At 37.3% G+C, this 14,324-nt stretch overlaps 1 protein-coding gene across 2 annotated transcripts in view; it reads left to right on the top strand.

Annotated features, from left to right (window-relative positions):
- The window catches only part of BMPR2 (bone morphogenetic protein receptor type 2), a 113,981-nt gene that overhangs the window by 56,785 nt on the left and 42,872 nt on the right, over positions 1 to 14,324 (top strand). For both annotated transcript variants that reach the window (XM_075028168.1, XM_075028169.1), the window contains exons 2-3: positions 82 to 255; positions 1,552 to 1,731. In XM_075028168.1, the coding sequence (XP_074884269.1) occupies positions 82 to 255; positions 1,552 to 1,731 (354 nt within the window). The remainder of the gene's footprint in view (positions 1 to 81; positions 256 to 1,551; positions 1,732 to 14,324) is intronic.

A 14,324-nucleotide genomic window follows, 5' to 3' on the forward strand; every position in this document is an offset into this window, starting at 1 on the left:
ACTGTAATAGTCCTTTTATTAAAGTTAATATTTCATGCATAAAATCACTGACAAAAAATATTTTTCTTTCTTTGTCTAAAGCTGCGCAGAGTGAGGAGCGGCTGTGTGCATTTAAGGACCCATATCAGCAGGACCATGGAATCAGTGAGAGCCGAATCTCCCAGGAGAATGGCACAATTTTGTGCATGAAAGGTAGTACCTGCTATGGACTTTGGGAAAAAACACGAGAAGGAGACATACATCTTGTAAAACAAGGTATGTAACATTTCAGTGTAAGTGCAGTAGTTTTGCTATTCTTTTCACTTTTTTTTGTGATCTAGCCAGCCAATACGAAGATGCACAGCTGCAACGCTAGACATTTTGTTTATGCATTGTACAAATGCATAATTTTAAACTTCCCATTTAGCGATTTTAAATATGAACAGAAAGTTTGTTTGAAATAAATAACTTCTAAAAGAGACCAATGCACCGTTGAAAGAAAAAACACTCCACTTGCTTGTTACTTAGGATGTCCAGAGGAAAATGGCTTGACTCTATCTCAGTATTTGTATTGATGTAATGATAAATTTAAAAATAAGTGTCTCATTAAATAAAAATGTATATTCATATTGATTGTATGTTTGTTTACATAGAAAATTGCCACTATAGTGCAAAACTGTCACATGTCACTAACTGTCAATTCGCTGCTATTCTGTGGGGAGAGTGATGGGAGGGAGGGGTGAAGGGTTTTGCAGTTGCTGGAGACGTGTTTTGATTACCATTCTCAAGGACTCTGCTCTTGGTTACTTGGATGAAAGTTAATGTAGTATAAGACTGAATGAAAACTGGCATTTAGAAACATCCTGTGAAGTTGTACTCAATGTTGGTTTTTTATGTTTGATCTGGTAAACTGCTGAAAGAAGCAATCTGACTGCTTACCTCTGCCCCCACGCTGCCTCTTTCCCTTTCAGGCATTTGTGCATAAATGACATTTAACTGCCATTGACCATACTTGGGAAGGAACAGTTGCTGCAGGGAGAAGGGGCCTGCATGAACCAAGAAATAAGTTGTGATCCTGTAGAAGAGTCCAGTGATGTTGACAATGAGGAAGGACAGAATTTTTAGAAATTATGCAAGAGGCATCAAACTATAGATGCAGCCTGTGGCCTAGCTCTAAGAAGGGGACTAGGTCACAATTTCATCTAGACTGTGGGCCAGAGGGTGGTAATATTGTCTGTGGTATCAGAGAAATGGGGAATGCCATACTTCTGCTTAGAAGGCTCAAGAATTCAGGTTTTGTCATACTGAGGTTGACAGCTGGATGCCTCTGATGTTGGCCTTCACTGCTGCCCATATTTCTTCTTGGCTGTGGTAAATTCTGAAAGAAATTCTTCAGTTTTTGGTTTAAAAGGTGATAGTGAAGTCAGACAAGCAAATTATGATAACTATTTTCACCCCACTGTAACGTTTAATTAGGTAATGGATTTCTATAGGTATGTTTAATTGTCCATGCAATAGAATTAATTTTATGCCTCCTTTAAAAAGTATTCTTTAATTTGCTTCTTTTTACAGGTTGCTGGTCTCATATAGGAGACCCACAAGAGTGTCACTTTGAGGAGTGTATAGTTACAACCACCCCTTCCTTGATTCAGAATGGAACATATCGCTTCTGCTGCTGTAGTACAGACTTGTGTAATGTTAACTTCACAGAAAATTTTCCACCTCCTGACCCTACTGATACAACACCTTACAGTAAGTCGGGCATTTCCATCTCTGTCATTTAATGGTTTGAGTAATTTCGAGAAAGATTCTTATTTCATGGTACTGTAAAATGTAAAACCTGTGACCTTTCTATTTATATGCAACAGAAATGGCAAACAGAACAGAGTTTTTCCATGTGAAGTTTATCACATTTGTATATTCCACAGTGCTCTGCAAAGAATGAGTTAAATGCTTACAAGAGAATTGTTTGTATAGGCAACTGCTGAACACAGATTACATTTTCCAAAATGGTCTCTAATCTTGGGTGCTTTGGTATTTGGATGCCCAACTTCAGAAGCCTGTGGGGATATTCAGAAGGATTCAGACCTCTGTTAAAAACAGGCCAGTAAGTTCATTAACGTTATGGTACCTTTGAAAAGTCTGGCCTGCCTATTCAGTCGTGGTTCACAGACAGCTTTGAGCAGTAGAACCAGTCTTATATCAGGCTGTTGAGATTCTCTCCAACAGTCTTACAGTGTTTTGAAATCTGACTTTTCTTTTGCATATCTGTGGTAGATACTAACTTTGGTATAATGTTCAAAGAGCACTAGTTTGCGCCATGTAGTTTTCTTCCAGATTAGATTATCTGTTATTTATTATAAAATCAACATAGCATATGGATCCAAAGCCAGGGATCAGACCCCTTAACCTCCTGTTACAGAAGCAAGATCATGACTAGCAGACACACTCTTACGCTGTGTTCCAAGAATTAAGAACCTGTAAAGAAGCTGAGTTAGTGGTGTAATCTAAACAGTTGGATAGCCTTTTCTAAATAAGAATTTGAAAGAGTAATTGAATAGAGGCAGGTATTTAAATGGAGGTACAACTGTTTCTGTATGTTGAGAGTTCTTTATCAATAAAAAGTGTTTTGTGAAATTAAGACGGCTTTAATTGGATAATATTTACGGCTATAGAATGCAAAAAGAATAGTTTGTGATTAGGAATGATATTATTTGAATTAAACACTAAGATAGTGAAGATACTGATGCTTTCAAAAGTAGCTGTAGGATGGAGTCTTTGTAAGCAATTTTGGTCAAAATGAGGACTTGGCACACTGAAAAAAAAAAAAGCAACCTTTTACTGGGAAAGTGCCTACAGTATAAATGGGTAAAGAGAGTTGATAAGACATGGTGCCTTTTGGCTGATAATACTATTTGTAGAACCAGTAAACAGTCACCATTTGGAATCAGTGTCCGAGCTTGGCACTGTGCAATGCAGAACAGACTCTGCTTGACTCTGGTAATAGTCATCTAATTGGGCTCCCCAAATGTGACTGGAGTTAGTGCTGTGCAGGGGATTTAGACGGGAGAGGAAAAAAGGTGTAAAGATAATTCCTTGTCCCTTTCTATCCCCCCAAAATAGGAAGGCAAGGTTCCTACAAAATTACTTGTGCTTGTGCTTCTCCAAGGGTAGAAAATTACAAGCTGAATTAATTCAGTTATTGGGTGATAAGATCTTCAAGTAATTTTTAAGGGAATTTTTAATACTGAAAGATCTAGCTTGACTTGCAAAGCGAGACGGGGGGGTGGGATTAAATTTGTAACACAGTGCTTAATTCACCCATCTATAATTGAGTGCTGCAGTGTACGTTTCTACTGACTCAAACTGTTTTGTGTTATTGTGTCACCTTCCATTTTCATAATATGCAAATTTGGCTTTAGGCATAAGCATAAGCAAAGTAGGATGCTGCCTAGCACAGTTGTCTGTCTGCTTTGACTAGGTTAAGAGATGGAGATGGGCCATTCCAGCAGCAAGAATGGCCTCATTTGCCACTCTGGTGTTTTATTTGTAAAGCTCTACTACTGCTGCATCTGACAGGGATGGGGCTGCTCCTGGCAGTGTGAATCCCGTACACCTGCAGCACTGTGGAGGCAGAGGGTGTTCTAGGAAGCTGAAAGGATGAAAATAGAAGCAGGCTGTGGCACACAGATCCCTGCAGTATTACTGACCCCTGTTCTAGGCACTGGAGTCTGCATGGTCCCTTTCCCAGCCCTTGTGACTCCTTCTAGAACCCATTTTGGTGCTGTAAGATTTAGTTTTGCCACCTCAACATTGAGGACAGAAGTGTTGCTTTAGCAAAGTACAGTTTTTATGGAATTGTTGGGAAGCTTTGAATTACCTACTAGATACCTTACTTGGGCACTCTTCCAGCCTTTCTGTTAAAGTTGTCAGAATGCTTTGAGAACATTAGTAAGCTTAGTTGCACAAGCCGTGACAGTCTATATTACCATAACTTCTAGATTATTAAATTAAACAGGTTATAGTCATATGGGAAATCTTCTGCAGAAGAGTATAGCCCATGAACTGTAAGAGCACTCTTGCATCTGTATTTTTGATAAGGTATTAAACATGTTGTACATTGAATAGTTCTTGAGTGACAGAAAGTGAGGTGTGTGGCCTCCTAGTACTGTATTTATGGTCCTGTAAATTTCAAAGCAGGTGTGACTAGTGTATGGTTAATTATGTGAAGCCTGATGAATTCAGCCAACAGTTAACTAAGTATTTGTAAATGTTTTTCTGCTGATTTCCAGTAAAATCACCCAGAATAAAAAGTTCCTGAATAATAAGTGGAAATTCAGATATAGTTAAAAATGGAACTGAGCCTGAAAACACTACTGATGAACCTAGTCAATTTAAAATTTCATTATTAAGGAAAATTGTAGGCATTCTTTTAAAAATGTTTCCTTACAGCTATATGAAAGATCTGTGAAAACAGCAGAATACTGTTAGTCTCTTGAGCTAAATCCATCCAGAAAAATAATGGAGAAATAAAAAAGTTACTTTATACAATCTTTTGGTTGCAGTTTTTTGTGGGACAATTAACAGTGGTATATTGAAAGATGTATCTAGACTATAAATGATTCAAGAAGACTAAAAGTAAGTTAATTGAGACCTTAATACATGTTAGATATAACAAATTACTGTTGTCATAAAATATAGCAATTCTTCTCTTAAATATTACACTTAATTTTTATGTAATTTTTGCCTTTTAGGATGTCAAAACATGTTTATCTCACAGCCATATCTGTGTAGAATGGAGTATCTTTTTGTGTGTGTGTGTGTTCATATTTGGTCAGGGCATAAATATAAGAAATCCAGCCTATCTTTAAAAAAAAACTTTTATAAAAACAAAAAATAAGATTAAGGACAAAACAGCTTCTTGAAGCCTTAAATTTAATCCTTACTGCTTCATAATGTGCAGCTGGTAATTTAAAACAATCATACATCTGAGTAGTCATAATAGTCTTCTCTTCTATCTTAAAGATAATCCAGACAGATTTGAGTAGTAGTTGGTTGCTAGTCCCTCCAGCTAGAATTTTGCAAATGCTTTAGGATCGGGTGTCATCTAGAGCCCACAGTCTGGAGGTATTAAAAATGCAAAGATTCAGATAGCTGTTTCCTGATGCCAGGAGAAGTAGAGGTTGGGGAATGGTGTTTATTTCAGATCTGAAGATTTGCCCATGGAATTTGGAGCTACTGAAATGCAGAAGTTCAAAAACAACTGCTCATTCTCAACCTAAGCTTGCACTTTTGGGGAAAAATATACTTTCTTATGCTTTACTAAATCACTCATGGATAGATTCATTATTCTTCCATCTTCTATTTTCACAAAAAAATTGACAAATTAAAATCCATCTTAACTTCAGCCAGTATGTGTATATACCCCTTAACTCGAGCTAAAAAGAGCCAACTATGGCTTCCTGGATAAATGTTTTGAGATGTGTGTTTACTCTATTGGCTTTGTCAAATATTTATTTTGAGACTTGTTAAATATCTGCCTCTTATATCTACAAAATGCTTCCTGAATTCTGAGACTGTTTTGAAGATAAATTAATTAGTTCTACAGTCACTCATAATGGCCATTTAAATAGAATTTAAGTAGCTGAAGAGGTAAATGATCCCTCTCATTGGTCGTAGATATATTGCTGTAATGAAACATTCACGTTAAATAACATAAAGATGAAAGCAACAAAGCCATTTTTAATTTTTTTTTTTCCCCTCGAGGCTGCATTCCTGGCACTGCAAATAAATTAATCTTATAGCAACTGAATGTTAAGAATATATTTTTGTATGACAGGTGATGTATTTGCATGTTATATGGAAAAAATCCCTGGCAGCAACAGTTGAGCATTACTGGTACATACTATTGTTGAAGTGATGTAGGGTTTTCTCCTCATAGCAACAAATGGTGGCTGCAATTTTTATTTAGGAACTTATATTAAATAAGAGCACTGGGATTTGGATATAAAGAAACTGTCTCACACAGCAAAGGAAGCTGGTTTTTCTTTATTGTAAAACACTGATAGATGGGTTTATCTTTCCAGGGTATGGTCCTGGCTTTTCTTTGGCAGCCCTCTTGCTACATATATAAAATACGTATTTAAAAGTCTGTCTCTGAGTGCTCACAGAATTCTGTGGAAACTTTGAGGAAAGCTACCATTAAAAAAAAAAGTAATTATTAATGTATGTGGCTGGGTTGGGTTAATTAAGGTAGTAATAGACAGTTTTTATTTAACTATGGCTTTTGAGAGGCAGCAGTTAGACTCATGTTGCTGTGAGCACATGGCCCAATCAAACTCCCACTGAAGTTGAATTAGGTCATGTCAGGCTAATTTTGGAAAGTTGTAACCCTGCTCACTCTCAGTTGTTATCTTGAACTGCTTTTTTCTGGAGAGCAGCATCTGATACTGGTTTATAATTGAAATGCATTTACTTCAGCTGGTTTCTGCTTGCAGTACCTGATCAGCTAAATTTGTAGCCAGTGTTCAAGCTGGTCTTTAATTTCTGATCTGCCTAATCTAAGAAAATGCTCTGTAAATAAGCATTATCTCTTACTTGCACTATATTTTTTTTCAGGTGATTTGGATGTATAGCAAAGGGGAAATTACAAATCTTTGCAAGGTGGCAGATCTTCTGTCTTGAAAGATGGAGGCGGGACTGATCCACATGAGGATTAAAACTTGTACCCTTGAAATGATAGGGAGTCAGTCAGGCACATCTTCCCTTCAGTGAAGAGATAAGGCATTATATGTTGTTAATGTACTTTCACTGTAGTATAAGGCAGGGGAGGAAATATTAAGACAGTAATTAAGGGTCTTAATATCTCTTTTAAAAAAAAGTTTGAGACAGCTAAGCATTTGGTGCAAGAGGACAATACTGTGCCTCCCAGGAAGTTATTTTATGGCACTATAGAAAACAAAGATGCTGAACTGCCGAAGGAGGTAAAGATGAATGTGCGTGGAGATTTCTAAATATGTATCTCTGTTGAAGAGGTTATATGTGGAGCAGGTAATAGAGGGGAAAAAAGGAAAAGTGGGTTTTTCTTGGGAATAATTCTTTAAGATACTGATATAACGATGAAATATTTTGGATTTTTAGCCAGCTATTGACAAATGTGTATTTTCTTGAACCTTTAGTTGCTGTTCTGTGTGAAATTTTATGCATGTTTAAAAGAAATTCTTGTATTACTTTTTTTTTTGCTGTTTATTTGGTTACGGGAAATGAATTAACTGCAGAGGGGGTTGTGACACAGGGTGCATATTGCTACAAACACTTAGTGATAACATTTTCGAAACGTGCTAATTAAGGCTATTTCTTGTGTTGTTGCAACTGAGGGAAAGGTGATAGTATTGTGGATTAATGTAAGGAAGAAAAAGTAGAAGTGAAAGTAGTTGTTGCAGGGAGCAAACAAAGAATTAAAGCAATTAGTATAGGAGATTATGTAGAAATTCTAGTGAAAGCCTTAGTTTCTGTAGAATGAGTGGAACGTTTTGCAAGTCACCAAGATAACTGGTAATTCTTGTTAAGTAACTTCAGTTCAGTGATTCTCATTAGAAATGGACATATCAAAAGCAGAATCTCTTAAAGATTGTTGGTAGCAGCACGTAATGTTTTAACTTCTAAGACATCATAAGTCTCCTGAGATTAAACTTGCATCTTTACTGAATTTAAAAGTAAAGCTTTGATGTGCAATTGGAATCTGAACATGAAGTGTTAGCTGTGAAGGCAGAGCCTACTTAGACAGAAAACTGTACATGTACATTTTTTTCTTTTACAGAAACATTTTATCAGGGAGATGAAATTGCAGTGTTTTACTTGCACTGAGATTGAAATGTTTGGAAATGTTTTAAAATTGGTGTTATGCACTAAACCCACAAAATGCTAAAAACTGTGTTAAATAAAATAAGAACAAACATGTTTATTTGAAAAAGGAGAAACATTTCAATTTCAAACATTACTTTTACCAAAAAAACTGCTTGTTTTTTTATGGGTACATTCCCTATTGCTTTATCAAACTGCTGTTTGACTTGATAGGAGAGCTGTACAAGGTAACTAGAGCTGTGCCAGCAGGAATTAGTACTGTGTTATGACCTGGTGGTCTGAGAACAAGGACCTTTGCAAAGTTCTGTTAAAAACCTGTTGGAATCTAAAAAAGAGGTTTTTGGATGCAAGGTGGGATGTTATCTTTATCTTGACATTGCAATAGTGTGTTTGTGAAGTTCTAGAGCTATAACTGTGCTTTGTTTCAGAGAGCTAAAAATATTTTACTTTAGAGTCCTTAGAGATCTCAATTCTTCAAGCAGATGTGAACATAACTTTTAGCTTATTCGTTTGATATGATTGTCTGATCTGCATCTTTGTCATCTTTGAAGTGTCCATATTTCTAGTACTACACAGCACATATATTATTCAAGATTAAGGTCTAGAATGAAGAAAGAAAACAGATTTTTTTTAAATCAGTGATTTTTGCTGCCTTCAATAATAGTGAAAACATACATTTTAAGCCAACTAGTATCTGTAAATAGGTGATTCAAAGTTCTTGTATCGTGCAGTTCTTGAGGCACTAATTTGCATCTCTGCTGGAAATAAGTTGCTTATAGTTTATATTATAGTGCATATGTTTTATGCACTTCAAAGAGTTTAAAGATCTGCAAATATCTTTCGGTAATACAAATACAGTAAACATTTTTTCCATTTACTGGTAATATCGAGTATTGTCTGACTTTTATATTGCTGTATAATAAATTCAGTATCATAATTAGCAGATAGCTGTTGTGACAATGTACATTGGGGCTTTATTGCGAATGCCTTATAGACGAAAGGCAAAAGTAGATAAGGCTCCTAAGAATGGGACTCTTTCAGAATGCATTAGCAGAAAATTGAACTGTAAATAAAAAAGGTAGTAGGTAAGGAATTGTCTTGCCTCTTCTCAAAGCAAAATGGAGAACAGACAAGGATGCTCTACTTTTTATGTCTTTTATTCAGATGCTGCACTGTGCAATGTAATAGATGAATACAATGTGTACAATATCAACATTATTCTAAACAAATCCTACACTGCTATTTAACAACCCAGATAATTTGAGAAATAGGTAGGAGCTCTCTGGAAAGCAGATTGACATATCAGTACCCTTTTGGGGGACATTCTAGATTGACAGGCTTTCTGATGTAGTAGTAGTAATAGGCTTCTAATAACTATTCCACCTACTCCCAAAATTTTAAGACTGTGTGCTGTAAATCTTAACACTTCAGAGTGAGTTAAGACTATGCCACCATGGAAGCATTTCTCCTTTGAAGACTTGCGAATGTGGTTAGGTAACTCTCCTCAACAAAGTATACTGACTGAATTAGCCAAGATACTGTACATTGTAGTCATTACCAAGCAAAATTAAAACACTGTGTTTTATGACTGTTCTACTTGTCTACGCCCCTGTGCTTTTTCAAACAACATTTATTTTCACATCGGCTTTGTTGATATCCCCCTCTCCCTGTCTTGTCATGCTAAAGGCTTCTTGCAGTGAGCAGAGGTGGCAGAAATGGCTGTGCGCAGGCCTCTCCGCTGCTGCAGCTCCTGACAGAGGGCATTAGCTTCAAAATGCTGCAGCTGTATCTCCCTGGGCAGGCTGGAGCTGCTAGGCTTGCTGAGAACACTGCTCCTCATAATCCCCTTTCTCCTGCGATGTTATCCTAGCAGCGATCCTCATGTTTGATTTTTAGCATGGCTCTACTGTGGTTTTCTTTAACAACGTTGAAATGAATGGAGTTAAGATTAGAAGGAACAAGAACTCTGCAAAGTTCAGTTATAAAGTACTGCTAGGTGCTGCCAGCTACTAATAATAAATACTCGCCCTGTGACCTGTTTTGTCTGTCCCCAGTACAGTAATGGTGAGAAGGGTCTTTGTCCACAGACTACTGACATAGTAAAAGGCAGACTTGGGACTGGAACTGTTAAGTTCAAAACAGAAGATCGCTTACAAATGTCGGGTCTGTTACTGGCTGTTCAGTACTATTAAGCTCATTTGTGCAGAATAGCGTTTAGATCCTGGAAAACCTTTCATGTCTTTTTCTTGCTACTTAATTAGACATTTTCAATAAGCCTCACTTGCTTCTGTCCTACATGCTAAGTTTGCTGACAAAAATCTGATCCTATATCATGGTTTTGCTCAATATGTTTTATCCCCTTGATTTTGGAACTGATACAATTTAGAAAGCAAGCTTTAGGTTCTTGGCATTTGACATCCACTTAGAATAGTCCCCTGTTAGCCCAGCTGCTTTGCAGTCTTACCCAAGTTGCATCCATAGCTCAGCACGATGGAACTCAGCCTCCTCAGAGGAGACTGAAAGTCCAGACATACGATTAAAAGATGTTGGCTCTTCGGAGTTGGTCATTAATCACTGTTCCTTTTTGAGCCTTTTTCAGTAAAATTTTTTTCTTTATCTGGAAAATATTGTGATCCTGAAAATCCAAGACATTACTTAACATTGATTTCTGACTCCTTTCTTTATGATATAGCATAGAGCGCATCTTCAGAGAGGACACAATCTGGAGGTAAAACACTAATGATGTTTCAATTTGGCGCAATCTTAGGAGTTGTAGGTCAATAAAGCATTTGGTTTTTAACAGTGTGAGAAGTTCTTTCTAAGAACACTTGAATTACTTTTAGACAAAACGTTTAAACCAGGTGGAATTATGTCAGATGTCAGGGGCTTCTGCAGAGGCTGGTGCAGAGCAGTCTGTGGGCAGAGATAGCTGCATTCCCCCCAAGCCACGGAGCAAAAGGTGCAGGGCAGCACCACAACAGCCCAGATGCTGGGTCGAGTCTGGCTTGCAGGCGCTGCAGTCAAAGCCTGAACTCAGGACTGTCTGTGCTCATCTTTGTATATATGCACTAGATGATTGTTCTTTATGTGATTTGATTTCTTCTTATTGCTTTCACAGCTGTGCTGTTGGAGCATCTTCTATGGGGAGTATTAAAAAGGTTAGGAGCTGTACTTGATACAAGCTATAGTTTGTCTCTTTCCCTCCACCATACCAGAAAAAATCTCTGCATGTGAATGGATACTGGGGATCAGGGTTTTAAATTTCCTGTTTTGTATTTAATAAATAAAATGAACAGTGCTGTGTTGCTATGGTCACTAATACCTAAGCATTGGAGTTGGGAGACTGAGCGTTTATCTATTTTTGTATGTGACAGAGACTTTCCCTTGTTGCAGTTCTCATTAGGACTGAATTTGCAACAGGAAATCTGACTTTTAATGCCAGCTGTTAGAAATCTGCAGATTTTTTTTTTTTTTTTTTTTTTTTTTTAGTTTCTGTGCTTTCAATATCAGAATAGGTATCGATCTTTCTAAATACTGAAAGTCATCAGATTTAGGTAGACAGTCCGTACATTTCCTTCTCAGAAGTCTGTTTTGATTATCAGTGTTTCATTTTGGTACACTAAGATATTTATTCTGTAACACATTTGATAATTTGAAAGAAATCAATATATTCATTACTCTTAAAATCTAACTTATACACATTTTACCTTACTTCAGTTAATTTGTATAGTGTACTTCCATACAAAATTGATTCATGGAAGAACAATTGCTATACAGATAGGTCTAAAGGGGAGAAGTTAGAAATTCAATCTCTAAGGGCAACAAAAAATACTGAAAGAGGAAAGTGTGAAGACTTTCTATTGCCTTAGCTTTTTTCCTTGTGCCTCAGCTTTTTTTTTCTTGGTTTAGGGTAGAAGGAAAGATATTTTCTGAGAAGTCTGAGGAAGGACTTCTTTTTCTAAGACATCCGACACCAAATTGCATTGAGCCTGAACAGGAGTTTGTGATCCAGTTCTTTTAAATTCCTTTGAAGGTTCCAGTGAGGTGGATTCGGTGTTTCAGCACTACAGTTTTATGCATTTATTTTGAAGTTTGAGCCTACAAAACATTGCATGTATGTTTCTTGGCATTAGGCCAATTATTTTCGAAAAGTTTCTGACGTATTTGTGGATGACATTAGACAGCTTTTGACTTTGGCCTGGATTTTTGCCTTCCTTTAGACTGGCGGCATGAGGCTCATATAGAAACTGCTTGCAGGCCTGTAAATATTTTCTTAGACTAGCAAAAAATTCCTTGTTCCAGACATTCAAATTGACTTCAAAACTATATATACTTTGAGCCAAGGGTAAGGTATGCTTGCATCCTGTATAAAAGCACTTCTCACTTTTGTAACACTTGGACAGGAAATACAAGTGTTGGAGCTGTAGCAGTGAAAGTGACTTTTTTCCTATGCCAAATCAAAATATTTTCATTTCTCTTTGAGTGATGGTTCAGAGCCCTGTCTATTGATTTGTTCACAAACCGGATGCATGTATCTGAAGGAATACGTGGCTGATATGTGCTCTAGACAGCTGGCCCATCTATATGGAGCCACTAAGATCATTGTTGCTTGATTGTAGTTCTGTTTCTCCCATTAAAGCATTAACTCACTCTGAAAGTAGTGATGTAGGATGCAGAAATAGAACTTTAAACCTCAATGAATTAGTACAAATGTTAAAAACACAAGTACAGTTTATATACATATATGTATGTCCCTTTGACATTGAAGGTTTTACTGTTTAAAAAACCAAAACAACACACACACAAAACCCCAAAAGAAACGAAACCCAAACCTAGCCCCCCAGCAAAAAAAACCCACCAAAACCGACAAAATAACCCCTAAGGGTGGAGAAAATACCCACGTTCACACCAACATGAACTCCTAAAAGGTAGACATCTAAACTGCAGCAAATACAAATTGGTTATATTCTAACTGCTGTTCTGTTTTCCTCCATTTCTATTGTCTGAGGATGTAATTGCAGTGAGTAAGGTAAAATGGGTGATGGTAACTGAGCCACAGTGAATTACACTTAGCAATGTTCTTCCTTTGAATGCAGGTCCAGACACTGCTACTCTGCACTGCTATGGGAAAGCAAAGAAAACTTGGTGATAACTTGTTGTGAAATAAAGCATGGAAAACCACCAGAAGTCAGTGATAGATGAACATACAGAAAATATTTGAACTGGTTTTTGAAGAAGTTTTTTAATGACCCTGAAGAGTAACTCGAGCTTCTCTGCCTTCATCAGTACTGTCAGCAGCAGATCAATTGTGCACTTGTTAGCTGTGCTGATGAAGCTGGGAAGTGTCCACCACCACACGTAGGTTTGGGTGAGCAGAGCACTGTACACATCTACGTTAGACACTCCCAGCTGCAGAGCCATTCATAGCATTTTCAGTGCAAACTAAAAATGTGTGTGGGTGAAATAAACATAGACTGTAAACCAAAAGCATGACACATCTCCTGAGCGCTGTGCCAGGAGCTCTGGGAGGGATGCTGTCCACAGGCCTTGTGGCTCTTGCAAACAGTGCTTGTACAGGCACACTCGCAGTGAGAGTGCCGAGGAAGATGTGGGCTCACCCTACTCAGCTTTGGAGGGTTAAATAGGAGACTTCATCTGTCCCGTACTAAGAGAATAGTTAGTGTGTAATGGCAGTGGGCAAGAGTGCATCAAGGGAAAGGTTTTAAAGTAATCTGAGATTTCAACTGTATACCTCAGGTATGGTAACATTATTTTTCCTGGTTTTATACAGATCAGTTAAATGGGATTTTTTTTTTTAATGTTATTTTAATTAGAAAACATCAAGCTCTACTGTGGGGAGAAAGTTTTCTTAATAGTCTTGGGGTATTAGTTATCTGTTGCGAAGACAATAATAACTACGTTTTGGTAATGGGGAAAACTCATAAATTGTGAATCCTTAATTTCACTGAATATTCCAGAGTAGACCAAGTGAAATAAGGTACCAAAGATAGCAGTCTGAATAGCTTCTCCCAACTCTGCTGATCTTGATCCTACATGGAGCTAGTGTGTAGTTATTATAATCTAGAACAGACTGCACAGAGCAGGGAGTGGAGGTAAGCACAGTCCTGCATTTAGTAAGAGTCTGGCTGTGTGGTCACCATGTTATGTCTGCTGGGAAACAGAAGTTTCTTATAGTATGGGGGAGTGCAGTGCTAAATATTTTATTAGCTGAGATCGTATGTCACCTAAATGTTCATCAAAGACATGTTCGTTTTATGATTGCACACTTGCATGCTAACTTACAAGTAAGTGGGTGGGTGAGCATTAAACTGGTAAACTTGGAGATTTTTCTACCAGCCTGTATAAGAATTGAAATGATCACTTCTAGTCATTTACAGTTTCTGCTTAAGCAGGACCTGACAAATAGCCTAGCACGTTCAGTGCCACAGTGATGCCAGAAGCATGTCATGAATTTCTTCACT

The sequence above is a fragment of the Buteo buteo genome, chromosome 5 (assembly GCF_964188355.1).
Source record: "Buteo buteo chromosome 5, bButBut1.hap1.1, whole genome shotgun sequence".
In the NCBI taxonomy this organism is placed as follows: Eukaryota; Metazoa; Chordata; class Aves; order Accipitriformes; family Accipitridae; genus Buteo; species Buteo buteo.